The following is a 14,270-nucleotide window of genomic DNA, read 5'->3' as shown; positions in this document are numbered from 1 at the left end:
TAAAAGAAAAGGCATACAACGTGGCAAAGATTAGCGGTAAGCCCGAAGATTGGGAAAACTTTAAAAACCAGCAAAGGATGACTAAAAGAATAGTAAAGAGGGAGAAAATAGATTATGAGAGTAAACTAGCAAAAATATAAAAACTGACAGTGAGAGCTTTTACAAGTATATAAAAAGGAAAAGAGTAGCTAAAGTAAACATTGGTCCTTTAGAGGATGAGACTGGGGAAATAATAATGGAAAACAAGGAAATGGCAGAGGAATTGAATAGATATTTTGTATCTGTCTTCACAGTAGAAGACACTAAAAGCATACCAATAATAGTAGAAAATCAAGGGGCAAAGGGGAGGGAGGAACTAAAAACAATCACTAGAGAAAGAGTACTTGGCAAACTAATGGGTCTAAAGGCTGACAAGTCTCCTGGACCTGATGGCTTGCATCCGAGGGTCTTAAAAGAAGTGGCTACAGAGATAGTGGATGCATTGGTTGTAATCTTCCAAAATTCACTAGGTGCTGGAAAGGTCCCAACGGATTGGAAAATCACAAATGTAACACCCCTATTTAAGAAAGGAGGGAGACAGAAAGCAGGTAACTATAGGTCAATTAGCCTAACATCTGTCATTAGAGACTCAAAATAAAATCAAGGAGAGTGAACATGGTTTTATGAAAGGAAAATCATGTCTGACAAATTTATTAGAGTTCTTTGAGCAAGTAACGGGCAGGGTGGTTAAAGGAGAACCAGTAGATGTAGTGTATTTGGATTTCCAAAAGGCATTCGATAAGGTGCCACATAAAAGGTAAGAGCTCATGGGTTGGGGTAATATATTAGCATGGATAGAGGATTGGCTAACTAACAGAAAACAGAGAGTCGGGATAAAGGGGTCATTTTCAGGATGGCAATCTGTAACTAGTGGGGTGCCGCAGGGATCAGTACTGGGGCGTCAACTATTTACAATCTATATCAATGACTTGGATGAAGGAAGCGAGTGTACTGTGGCCAAATTTGCTGATGATACAAAGATAGGTGGAAAAGTAAGTTGCGATGAGGACACAAAGTGTCTGCAAAGAGATAGAGATAGATTAAGCGAGTGGGCAAAAATTTGGCAGATGGAGTATAATGTGGGAAAATGTGAAGTCATCCACTTTGGTAGGAAGAATAAAAAAGCAAAATATTATATAAATGGAGAAAGACTACAGAATGCTGCGGTACAGAGGGATTTGAGTGTCCTCGTACATGAAACACAAAAAGTTGGTGCAGCAGGTAATTGGGAAGGCAAATGGAATATTGGCCTTTATTTCAAGGGGGGTGGAGTATAAAAGCAGGGAAGTCATGCTACAACTGTACAGGGTGCTGGTGAGACCACACCTGGAGTACCGCGTACAAGTTTTGGTCCCCTTATTTAAGGAAGGATATACTTGCATTGGAGGAGGTTCAGAGAAGGTTCACCAGGTTGATTCCGGGTATGGAAGGGTTGTCTTATGAGGAAAGATTGAGCAGGTTGGGCCTATACTCATTGGAGTTTAGAAGAATGAGAGGAGATCTTATTGAAATATATAAGATTCTGAGGGGGCTTGACAGGGTAAATGCTGAGAGGATGTTTCCCCTCAAAGGGGAATCTAGAACTAGGGGGCATAGTCTCAGAATAAGGGGTCGCCCATTTAAGTCAGAAATGAGGAGAAATTTCTTCTCTCAGAGGGTTGTGAACCTTTGGAATTCTTTGCCCCAAAGAGCGGTGGAGGCTGAGTCATTGAATACATTCAACGCTGAGTTAGACAATTTTTTGATCAGCAAGGGAGTCAAAGGATATGGGGAACTGGCGGGAAATCGGGGTTAAGGCCAGAATCAGATCAGCCATGATCTCATTGAATGGCGGAGCTGGCTCGAAGGGCCAGATGGCCTTCTCCTGCTCCTATCTCTTATATTCTTATGTTCTAGGTCAGGCAGCATCTGTGGAGAGAGAAACAGCGTTAACGTTTCAGGTCGATGCCCTTTCATCAGAACTGGAAGACGTTAGAGATGAATAAGTACAGAACCTGGGGAAAGGGAGCAGGAAAAGAACAAAGGGGAAGGTCTGTGATAGGGTGGAGGGCAGGTGTGATTAAATGACAAAGGGATGATGGTGCAAAGGAAAACATTAACTCTGTTTCTTTCTCCACAGATGCTGACTGACTGGCTGAGTACTTCCAGCATTTTCTGTTTTTATTTCAGATTTCCAGCATCCGCAGTATTTTGCTTTTGTTGAGGTGTAAATGGTTACAGAACGTCCAAGAGAAAATGGGAGGACAAGCAAAGGCCTTAGCGATTCACAAGTTCTTTGTTTCTCCGGTGCCTTTGAGTCTTCTTTCCATTGTCTGATGCAAAGATCCTCTCAGATCTCATGTTTTCCTTTTAAGCAGGCACAGCTCATTCCACCCATACATCCTCCCTGCCTTTGTTTTCCCTCCTTCCCTTCCTCTGACTCTATTAAAGTACTTGTTCATCGTTCAGTTCTGACGAAGGGCCCAGATCGAACCGTCTCCTTGTCTATCCTCCCCATGGATGCTGACTGACTTGCTTTGTGTTCCCAGCATTTCCTGTTTTTGTACATAGGAGAGGGAGGAAATCAGGGATTCATGATCAGGCATCAAAGCTTGGGTTTTAAAACTTGAAAATTGTTGGAAGGAGAGGACAGTGATGGGTAGGGAGTTCCACCGTTTTGAGGAACTGGGAAAGAGCAGGAGAGACGATTGCTCCAGATTTAAGAATCATAGAAATTTATGGCACAGAAGGAGGCCATTTGGCCCATCGTGTCTGTGCCGGCTGAAAAAGAGCTATCCAGTCTAATCCCACTTTCCAGCTCTTGGTCTGTAGCCTTGTAGGTTACGGCACTTCAGGTGCACATCCAAGTACCCTTTAAACGCGATGAGGGTTTCTGCCTCTACCACCCTTTCAGGCAGTGAGTTCCAGACCTCCACCACCCTTTGGGTGAAAAAATTTCTCCTCAACTCCCCTCTAATCCCTCTACCAATCACTTTAAATCTATGCCCCCTGGTTATTGACCTCTCTGCTAAGGGAAATAGGTCCTTCCTATCCATTCTATCTAGGCCCCTCATAATTTTACATACTTCAATTAAATCTCCCCTCAGCCTCCTCTGTTCCAAAGCGAACAACCCCAACCTATCCAATCTTTTCTCATAGTTAAAATTCTTCAGTCCTGGCAACATCCTCGTAAATCTCCTCTGTACCCTACCTATATCATTTAACATCTTATATACTTTCAACTCTCAGTCACCTCCTTTCAAGGCATGATGTGGAGATGCCGGTGATGGACTGGGGTTGACAATTGTAAACAATTTTACAACACCAAGTTATAGTCCAGCAATTTTATTTGAAATTCACTAGCTCTCGGAGGCTTCCTCCTTCCTCAGGTGAATGTTGTGGACTCCACAACATTCACCTGAGGAAGGAGGAAGGAGGAAGCCTCCGAAAGCTTGTGAATTTCAAATAAAATTGCTGGACTATAACTTGGTGTTGTAAAATTGTTTACAACCTTTCAAGGCTAAAGAGAACCGGTTTTCCCAGTCTTTCCTCATAAACTCAATCCTTTGTTGTCTAGTGGCTCTTTGCATTGCCTCCAGGGCTTGAATATTTCCCTTAGATCTAGGGAACGAAAACTGAGTGCAGTATCCCATTCCTTTTGTACGATCTTAGCGGCTTCCTTCTTCTGACTTTACTACCCCCTAATTCAGTATCATCGGTGAATTTGAGCAGTTTACATTGTGTTTCTAAGCCATTAATGTAGATTAGATACAGTAGAGGCCCCGGCACCGATCCCAGGGTCATTCTGCTGAGTACTTCCTCCCCATCCATCCCAACATCGCTCCCCTCACAAGTACCTTTTCCTAATGTTTTTATTCATTCGAGATGTGGGCATCGGTGGCAAGGCTCACATTTATTGCCCATCCCTAGCTGCCCTGAGAAGGTGGTGGTGGGCTTTCTTCTTTGAAGCAGTTTTATACAACCGAGTGACTTGCTCGGCCACTTCTGAGAGCAGTTACGAGTCAATTGCGTTGGCGTGGGACTGGAGTCCCATATAGGCCAGACTGGGTCAGGACTGGAAATCCAGGTCAACCACATCTTATGGGTTTACACTGTCCACATGGAATGCCACTTCCTCAATATATGGAGGAGGTTGGTCAAACATGATCTTCCCCTTCTCAAACTGCGTTGATTGGTATATATGATCACATGGGCTGCCCTTAAGCTTGCTCCTGATAATTAATTCCATTATTTTACCAGCTATTGATGGACAATTTAAGGAGCTGTGGTTAGATTAAGGACTTAAATTAAGGACTGGATTAGATCTGTCTACTTTTTCCAATCTGAGCATTACGTTAGCTTGTTTTACAATCTAGTGGGATTTCCTCAGCAATAAGTGACTCCCTTATGATGATTATCAGCACTTCACAAATGCCACCCCTTGTCTGTCTCAGTTCCCTGAGATAGAAAATCAGTTCCCTGGAGTCTGTTTGTTTATAAGCCCATCTGGCACCACCTGCCCTGCCCAGTAGAACTGAACTGGGCTGGTGGAGTGGAGTGGAACTGAACCACTGCAGTGGTGGTGTGGACCTTATCACCAAATCACACCTTGGTCTGTCTCCCTACTCATATGGCACCTTCTCCTCCTTTGAGCATCTCACCTTGTTCCACCCCACTCACCTCTCCTTAAAAATCCTCGTTCTCAACGCCCACCCAAGTACCACGCCAAGTTTCTCAACGAGATATTGTTACTGCTTTCCTCCCTCAGCCTCTGGACTGACCAACTTCTCATCCTCGCTGATTTCAACCTCCATCTGAACTCATCATGCTCTCTCCCGAGTTTACTCTCCTATCCTCCCTTAATCTCTCCTCCATATAAACTTCCCTACCTGTAATCATGGCCACCTCCTCGACATTTATATTCCCATCATGTCAATCACAGATAATTCCATTTCTGATTACTTCCTTGTATCCCTCTCCACTCACATCCCCCTTCCCCCTCCCAACCCCACTTCCTTCTGTGTCCCCCCCTGGAAAAAACTCTCCCCTAAGTCACTTACAATGGCGCTTTCAAATTCCCAACTGTCTAATCTTTGGCCCTCCATTCACCATGACATTTCTGCAGCTACCAATCTGCTCAATCACACCCTCACCTCCACCTTTGATGCCCTTGTCCCCATTAAAACCATTACTCTCTCTCACCCTGGTCGTTTCCCCTCCCCTTCAAATCTGCCATCGTCACCCCACTCCTAAAAAAAAAAACCCTTGAACCCCCTGTCCTTGCAAAATACCGCCCCATCTCCAACCTCCCTTTCCTCTCCAAACTCCTTGAACGTGTTGTTGCCTCTCAAATTGGTGCCCATCTTTCCTGCAACTCCATGTTGAACCCATTCAATCAGGTTTTCGCCCCTGCCACTGAAACGGCCCTTATCAAAGTCACAAATGACATCCTATGTGACTGTAACCGTGGTAAACTATCCCTCCTCATCCTTCTCGGCCTGTCTGCGGCCTTTCACATGGTTGACCACACCATCCTTCGTTGTCCAGCTGGGTGGGATTGAGCTCACCTGGTTCCATTCCTAGTGATCCATCCGTAGCCAGAGAATCACCTGCAATGTCTTCTCTATCCACTCCCACACCGTTACCTCTGGAGTCCCTCAAGGATCTATCCTTGGCCCCATCCTATTTCTCATCTACATGCTGCCCTTGGTGACATCATCCGAAAACATGACATCAGGTTCCACATGTACGCTGACGACACCCAGCTCTACTTCACCACCATCTCTCTCGACCCCTCCACTGTCTCTGATCCAATGCTGCTTGTCCGACATCCAGTACTGGATGAGCAGAACTTTCCTCCAACTAAATATTGGGAAGACTGAAGCCATTGTCTTTGGTCTCCACCACAAACTCTGATTCCGAGCCACCAACTCCATCCCTCTCCCTGGCCACTGTCTGAGGCTGAACCAGGCTTTTCGCAACCTTGGCATCCTATCTGACCCTGAGATGAGCATTTGACCCCATATTCCCTCCATCACCAAGGCCGCCTACATTCACCTCTGTAACGTCACCCGGCTCCCCCTGACTTCAGCTCATCTGCTGCTGAAACCCTCATCCATGCCTTTGTTACCTCTAGACTTGACTATTCCAATGTTCTCCTGGTCGGCCTCCCATCTTCCACCCTCCGTAAACTTGAGCTCATCCAAAACTTTGCTGCCCATATCCTAACTCGCACCAAGTTGTATTCACCCATCACCCCCTGTGCTCGCTGACCTACATTGGCTCCCGGTCCGGCAACGCCTCGATTTTTAAAATTTTCATCCTTGTTTTCAAATCCCTCCATGGCCTCAACCCTCCCTATAACCTCCTCCAGTCCTACAACCCTTCAAGATCTCTGCGCTCCTCCAATTCTGGCCTCTTGCGCATCCCCACTGGCGGCCATGCCTTCAGCTGCCTAGGCCCTAAGCTCTGAAATTCCCTCCCTAAACCTCTCCACCTCTCTACCTCCCACAAGACGCTCCTTAAAACCTACCTCTTTGACCAAGCTTTTGGTCACCTGTCCTAAGAGTTCCTTATGTTGCTTGGTGTCAAGTTTTGTTTGTTCGCTCCTGTGAAGTGCCTTAGGACGTTTCACTAAATGCAAATTGTTGTTGTTGATGTTGGTCTATAAAACTGTAACTCCGTTAATGGGACAAATTTTGGGATTTATAGGGTAGATGCATTTCAACAGCCTCATTATGCTCCCTGTAAGCACCAACAACTTGCATTTAAATAGCGCCTTTAATGTAGAAAAAAGTCCCAAGATGCTTCATAGAGCTTCACAAAAAAATGAACGCTGAGCCAAAAAACGGGAATTAGAGAGGTGAACAAAAGCTTGGTCAAAGAATTGGGTTTGAAGTAAAGCCTTAAAGAATGTGAGGGAAGTAGAGACAGAGTGGTTTAGGGAAGCAATTCCTGTGCGCGAGATCTAAACGAGTGAAGGCATGGCTAGCAATGGTGGAGCGAAGGGACAGGGGAATGCACAAACGGCCAGAGTTGGAGGAACGGAGAGTTCGGTGGTGAGTTGTAGGGCTGAAGAAGGTTACAATATTAAGGATAATGAGGGGTGAGGCCATGATGCGATTTAAACACAAGAATGAGAATTTTAAACTTGGGGCTTTGTGAGACCGGGAACCAATATAGATCAGCAAGGTCAGGGTTGATGGGTGAGTGGGACTTCGTGCGAGTTAGGATACGGGCAGCAGAGCTTTGAACGAGCTCAAGTTTACGGAGGATGGGATGCTGGCCAGGAGAGCACTGGAATAGCTGAATCTGGTGGCGACAAAAACATGGATGAGGGATTTGGCAGCAGATGGGCTGAGGTACAGAGGTGGAAGTAGGCAGTCTTTCTGATCGGAAGTTCAGCTTGGGGTCAAATAGAATGTTGAGGTTGCAAACAGTCTGGTTCAGCCTGAGACAGGTGGCTGGTAAAGGGGATAGAATCAGTGGCATGGGTACAGAGGTGTGGTGGGGGGCAATGTTGATGGATTCGGTCTTCCAAATGTTCAACTGGAGGAAATTACGGCTCTTCCAAGACAGGATGTGGATAATATTAAGAGGTGAAGAGAAAACATATGTAGAACAGCCCAATTCTGTACAGTGACTCCCAGATCTTTCATGACTCATTCTGCTCCTTCAGTGAGGAATGGCATATAGTCTTGTTCACAAGTCTCTCCCCTCACTCTACCTCAAACTTCATGACCCTACATGTTGCTTCCCTTCTTCTCACTCTCCCCAACAGTCGCCAAGCCCAGTGTTCACACACCCCATTGTTGTTTTGATTTACCCAGAGATCACAATTAATTCATTGCCTTATGACTGCTTATTTGGTCATCGGATATGAATAATGGAGCAAGCATCATTCACACCACAGAATCATTGGGGGTGAATTTCCTCTGGGCTTGTCCTGCTGCCCCGTTGGGGTTTCCACTGAACATCCAGCGGCGGAGCGAGGGAGTCCCCGAGAAAATTCACCCACGTGGTCCATGCTCGATTATCACATCAAACCATTCCGAGGATCGAGAACAAAGAGCAGGTACAGCAGTTCATGCAGAGTATTACCGACCATCTTCAGGATCCCAGGCACAAGCCAGAGCCTGCCCTACTGTTCAGCTCATACAGTCTCCCCCCAACTCATCAATCCCTACAGCTCTCCTCCTGTTCCCTTCAGTGATGTTTCTAACCTTTGCTCAATGTGCACAGCTCCAGGTAAACAACTTGCTGCCCCGTGGGCTTTACCTTTCTACATCATACGTGGCTCTCCTGTTTTCTTGGCAACCAATCCTCAGCAACAGAGGTTTTCAATCTGAGGTCCTCAGATTTCTGCATTTTTTAAAATCAGCAATTAATTTCTGTTGCTGTATATACAAAATAAAACACACTTTCTGCAACAATTGGGCTGTTTCTATTCACAAACGTACAGTCTTTTGGAAGTGTCCTCCCTGGGAGTGTGTCGGTATTTGCAGGGGGTCCCTCGGAGTGTGTCGGTATTAGATGGGGGTCCCAGGGAGTGTGTCAGTATTTGCAGGGGGTCCCTGGGAGTGTGTCAGTATTTGCAGGGGGTCCCTGGGAGTGTGTCGGTATTTGCAGGGGGTCCCCGGGAGTGTGTCAGTATTTGCAGGGGGTCCCTGGGAGTGTGTCAGTATTTGCAGGGGATCCCTGGGAGTGTGTCAGTATTTGCAGGGGGTCCCTGGGAGTGTGTCAGTATTTGCAGGGGGTCCCTGGGAGTGTGTCAGTATTTGCAGGGGGTCCCTGGGAGTGTGTCAGTATTTGCAGGGGGTCCCTGGGAGTGTGTCAGTATTTGCAGGGGGTCCCTGGGAGTGTGTCAGTATTTGCAGGGGGTCCCTGGGAGTGTGTCAGTATTTGCAGGGGGTCCCAGGGAGTGTGTCAGTATTTGCAGGGGGTCCCAGGGAGTGTGTCAGTATTTGCAGGGGGTCCCTGGGAGTGTGTCAGTATTTGCAGGGGGTCCCTGGGAGTGTGTCAGTATTTGCAGGGGGTCCCTGGGAGTGTGTCAGTATTTGCAGGGGGTCCCTGGGAGTGTGTCAGTATTTGCAGGGGGTCCCTGGGAATGTGTCAGTATTTGCAGGGGGTCCCTGGGAGTGTGTCAGTACGAGCAGGGGGTCCCTGGGAGTGTGTCAGTATTTGCAGGGTGTCCCTGGGAGTGTGTCAGTATGAGCAGGGTGTCCCTGGGAGTGTGTCAGTATGAGCAGGGGGTCCCTGGGAGTGTGCCAGTATTTATAGGGGTCCCTGGGAGTGTGTCAGTATTAGAAGGGGGTCCCCGGGAGTGTGTCATTATTAGAAGTGGGTCCCTGGGAGTGTGCCAGTATTTATAGGGGTCCCTGGGAGTGTGTCAGTATTTGCAGGGGGTCCCTGGGAGTGTGCCAGTATTTATAGGGGTCCCTGGGAGTGTGTCAGTATTAGAAGGGGGTCCCCGGGAGTGTGTCATTATTAGAAGTGGGTCCTTGGGAGTGTGCCAGTATTTATAGGGGTCCCTGGGAGTGTGTCAGTATTAGCAGGGGGTCCCTGGGAGTGTGTCAGTAATTGCAGGAGGTCCCTGGGAGTGTGTCAGTATTAGAAGGGGGTTCCTGGGAGTGTGTCAGTAATTGCAGGAGGTCCCTGGGAGTGTGTCAGTATTAGAAGGGGGTCCCTGGGAGTGTGTCAGTATTTGCAGGAGGTCCCTGGGAGTGTGTCAGTATTAGCAGGGGGTCTCTGGGAGTGTGTCAGTATTTATAGGGGTCCCTGGGAGTGTGTCAGTATTTGCAGGGGGTCCCTGGCAGTGTGCCAGTATTTATAGGGGTCCCTGGGAGTGTGCCAGTATTTATAGGGGGTCCCCGGGAGTCTGCCAGTATTGGCAGGGGGTCCCCGGGAGTCTGCCAGTATTGGCAGGGGGTCCCCGGGAGTCTGCCAGTATTGGCAGGGGGTCCCCGGGAGTGTGCCAGTATTGGCAGGGGGTCCCCGGGAGTGTGCCAGTATTGGCAGGGGGTCCCCGGGAGTGTGCCAGTATTGGCAGGGGGTCCCCGGGAGTGTGCCAGTATTGGCAGGGGGTCCCCGGGAGAGTGCCAGTATTGGCAGGGGGTCCCCGGGAGAGTGCCAGTATTGGCAAGGGGTCCATGGCAATGTGTCAGTATGAGCAGGGGGTCCCTGTGAGTGTGCCAGTATTGGCAGGGGGTCCCTGGGAGTGTGCCAGTATTGGCAGGGGGTCCCCTACCGTACAACTCCTATCTCCCTATAAAGTAACATCGATTCACCTTATATACAGAGGATTATACATTTATGACTATCAAATTTGTGTGAAGCCTTTGCATTGTGCATTAGATTAGGAACTAGCTGTGGTGAATGTCTATTATCATAGATGTTTGCAGCGCTGAGGGAGGCCTTTCGGCCCATTGTGTCTGTGCCAGCTCTCTGCATCTGCAATCCAAAACTAATTTCACTGTCCTGCTCTCTCCCCATAGCCCTCCGCTTCAGATCTATTTTTCCTTCACAAAATGAAGAGGTCTGCCTCAATCCCCCCCTGTGGCAAAGTATTTCACACTCTTGACAAGTCTGCGTGAAGACATTTCTGCCAACCCCTCTCTTCACTCTCAGTGACAATTTTAAATTGATGGCCCCTCATTACTGACTCCAAAACCAGAGGAAATAGTCTTTCTCTATTCTCCCTATCAATCAAAACTTTTTGAATCTCCACTTAGCCTTCTCTGCTCCTGTGAAAATAGTTCAAGTATAGTCTCTTCATAACTATAGTTTCGCATTTCTGGCATCGTCTTGCTGAATCTACACTGTATGCTGTCTGTGGTTTTAACACCCTTTCTATAACATGACTCCCAAAACAGCACACAGCACTCTAACTCTGGCCTAACCATTGCCATGTACAAATTTATCATTACCTCCTTCCTCTTCTATTCTATGCCCCTATTCATACAATCTAAAATACTATTGGCCTTTTTTATGACTTTATCTGCCTATACTCGCACTTTCAGGGAATTATGCATTTGAACCCCATGGTCTCATTGTTCATCCGTGTCCTTCAGCTTCTTTCCATGGAGTTTACACTCACAATCCTTGTTTTTTTCCTCTCTCAAAATGTATTACCTCAAACTTCTCCACCTTAAATTGCATCTGTGTCCTCCTGAAGTCATTTACAGACCTCTTCACTTTTGTGTGTTCAGCAAATTCCAATAATGTGCTCCCTATGCCCAAGACCAAAACATCTAAACATACCCAGACCAAAAGTTGTCAACACTGACCCCTGGGGTACACCACTTCAACCCTTCTCCATTTCAAGCAACATCCATTAACTCTAACCCTTTGTTTCTTGTCCATTGATCAAGAAGTTGAGAGAGTGTCGTCTGCCTGTAGTCTCACAGATGCCTTCCTTTTTTTGTCTTTCTCTTTCTCTCTGGCTTCTTGCCAACCTCTTCCTCTGTATCTCTATTAACACTTGCAGTGAGGGCCAAGTTAGATATCTCTCTGTAACAGTAGCTTCCTCAGCCTTCAGCTGTCTCAGCACTGCTCTCTACAACTCCCTCCTTAAACCGCTTCACCTCACCTCCTCTCTCCCTATCTTTAAAAGCCATCACAAAACTCATCTATTCAACCGTTCCTTTGGTCACCCTCCTAACTTCCCCATTTGTGCTTTGTGTTCATGTTTCTCCTTTATGTTTTTCTATGGTAAAGGTGATATATAAACACAACTTCGTTATAACCATTCTGACCTTTTGTCTCTTGACACTTTGTTTAACTTTGATTCAGGGCAGTATTCTTATTTCCTTCAACATTAGGATCTCCAATTCATTGACCATTGGTCACTCATCAATCAAGTCCAGACTCTCCAGCACTGGCCACTCTACTACCTCATCTGCTTCTTTGACTCACTGCAAGTCACCATTACTAGCACAACAACTCTGCATTCCTATAGCACCGTTAACATCGTCAAACCTCCCAAGGGGATGGACCTCGAGCAGGGGCGGGAGAAGTGTTAGGGGGAGGTGGCCAAAGTCATGGTCAAAGAGGTAGGTTTGGAGGAGTCTTCTGAATGAGGAGATAGGAAGTACAAGGTGGAGGGTTTTAGGGAGAGCAGTTCATAAAGCAAGATACAGGTTGTGTGGCTAAGGTGGAGGAGGGGAAGCAAAGGAAGCCAGTCAGGACAGAGTGTGTGTGCTGGGTCCTCACTCACCTTATCCAGTTCAGTATCAGCCAATCACCCTCAAAAATCAACCCTGACATTACCCTACTAATACCCTGTTTCCTCCTCTTCTGTGTACTAATCCTTCACAGCTTCCTGTTCAATAGCCATTTTTTGAGTCCAAAGGGAATCGACCTTAAATTGGATTTCAAAAAGGATTTGGATAAATATTTGAACGGAAAAATTTGCAGGGCTAGGAGTAAAGAGCCCGCACAGGCTCGATGGGCCGAGTGGCCTCCTTCTGCGCTGTAACGAATCTATGATTCTAATCGCACCAACCAGACAACCAAGAAAATGTTCAACCTGTTACATAGAAAATAGGAGCAGGGGTAGGCCATTCGGCCCTTTGACCTGCTCCGCCATTCAATATGATCATGGCTGATCCTCTATCTCAATACTATATGCCCACTCTTTCCTTGTGTCTAGAATCTATCTAACTCCTTCTTAAATATATTTAATGACTTGGCCTCCACAGCCTTCTGTGGTAGAGAATTCCACAGGTTCACCACCCTCTGAGTGAAGAAATTTCTCCTCATCTCAGTCCTAAATGTCCTACCCCCTATCCTGAGACTGTGACCCCTCGTTCTGGACCCCCCAGCCAGGGGAAACGTCCTCCCTGCATCCAGTCCGTCTAGCCCTGTCAGAATTTTATATGTTTCAACGAGATCTCCTCTCACTCTTATAAACTCGAGTGAATACAGGCCGAGTCAACCCAATCTCTCCTCATACGACAGTCCTGCCATCCCAGGAATACACAAGGTCTGGTCCTACCCCGGGGACCTTAAAACAAGGAAGAGCGGAACCCAGCTCTGGCTGCAGCCTGTACCAGGCTCAGGCTTCGCTCTGGATGTTTTAAAATCCAGAAACCATCCCCTACTAACAAAAAAAAATCCGATTAAAAGAAACTGGAAATAGTGGGTAGGAAGTCAGATTGAAAGTGCAGTAGCTCTGCTTAAATGGATCAGAGACGCCTTAGAATGGAACTGGACACTAAAGGATCAAATAGCAGCGGGACTCTCACTCTATTACCAGTACCCAGGGGGACAGGATGGTGATGGGAGAGTTACTGACCCATCCAGCCCAGGATCTGCTGGATTGGTATCACATTAAAAGGTTACAATATCATCAAAAGGCGGGCTCGTTAAATCCCTGTACATGCAGTTACACCCCAGCTTGCTGGTTAATACCCCGGTTCCACTTTCCCTTTCTCCTGTAGATCCCTCCCCTCCTTCCTTCCTTACCTGACTCCTTGAAACTTTCTGCCGGGCAGTGTCCTGTGGCAGGGCTGACTGCCCCTGAAGTGGAGGGCGGCCGAAGCGCAGCTCAGGAGACACAGGGCGGCCAGCGAGCGAAACATGGTGAGACGGGCAGTCAGGAGACTCAGCAAATCGGGCAGGTCCCAACACTGGGGGTGAGGTTACTGCAAGCACCAATTACACCGCCCGGCTTCAACAGAACAGACTCGCCTTCAAGGAAGTGCTGAGTGGTTTTTGTTGAGTGGGAGGAGATGGAACTTCTTTGATTCTCCCCCACAAAGTCTTGTGAGAATGATGCAAATTCCGTACTAGGGGTTCCGATAAGGTTCTGACGAAAGGTCATGAGCCTGAAACGTTAACAGTTTCTCTCTCTCTCTCTCTCTCTCCACAGATGCTGCCTGACCGGCTGGGCGTTTCCAGCATTTTCTGTTTTTACACTAAGAACTTGGATTTATTTGGTACCGTCCCATGACCTCAGGAGTCCCACAGCCTTTACTTTCAAAGTGTAATGCAGGAAAACGTGGAGGCCACATTTCACACAAGGTTCCACAAGCAGCATGTACAGATAATCTGTTTTGGGCTAAATGTTGGCCAGGACACCAGGGAGAACTCCCCTGCTCTTCTTCGAAATAGTGCCATGGAATCTTTCACCCCCCCCCCCCCCGAGAGGGCAGACGGGGCCTCGGTTTAACGTCTCATCCAAAAGATCATCCACCTCCGACAATGCAGTGCTCCCTCCTCCCTTAGTACTGCATTGGAGCGTTAGCCTAGGT

General features: G+C 47.3%; 1 protein-coding gene across 1 annotated transcript in view; it reads right to left on the bottom strand.

Moving 5' to 3' along the window:
• The window catches only part of LOC137315434 (cathepsin Z-like), a 28,100-nt gene extending 14,307 nt beyond the window's left edge, over positions 1-13,793 (bottom strand). Inside the window, exon 1 of the mRNA XM_067980114.1 lies at positions 13,483-13,793. Coding sequence (XP_067836215.1) covers positions 13,483-13,598 — 116 coding nt within the window. The 5' untranslated portion in view covers positions 13,599-13,793. The remainder of the gene's footprint in view (positions 1-13,482) is intronic.
• Between the last annotated feature and the right edge of the window lie 477 nt (positions 13,794-14,270).

The sequence above is a fragment of the Heptranchias perlo genome, unplaced genomic scaffold (genome assembly GCF_035084215.1).
Source record: "Heptranchias perlo isolate sHepPer1 unplaced genomic scaffold, sHepPer1.hap1 HAP1_SCAFFOLD_549, whole genome shotgun sequence".
Classification (NCBI taxonomy): Eukaryota; Metazoa; Chordata; class Chondrichthyes; order Hexanchiformes; family Hexanchidae; genus Heptranchias; species Heptranchias perlo.
This window is presented reverse-complemented; position numbering and strand designations above follow the sequence as displayed.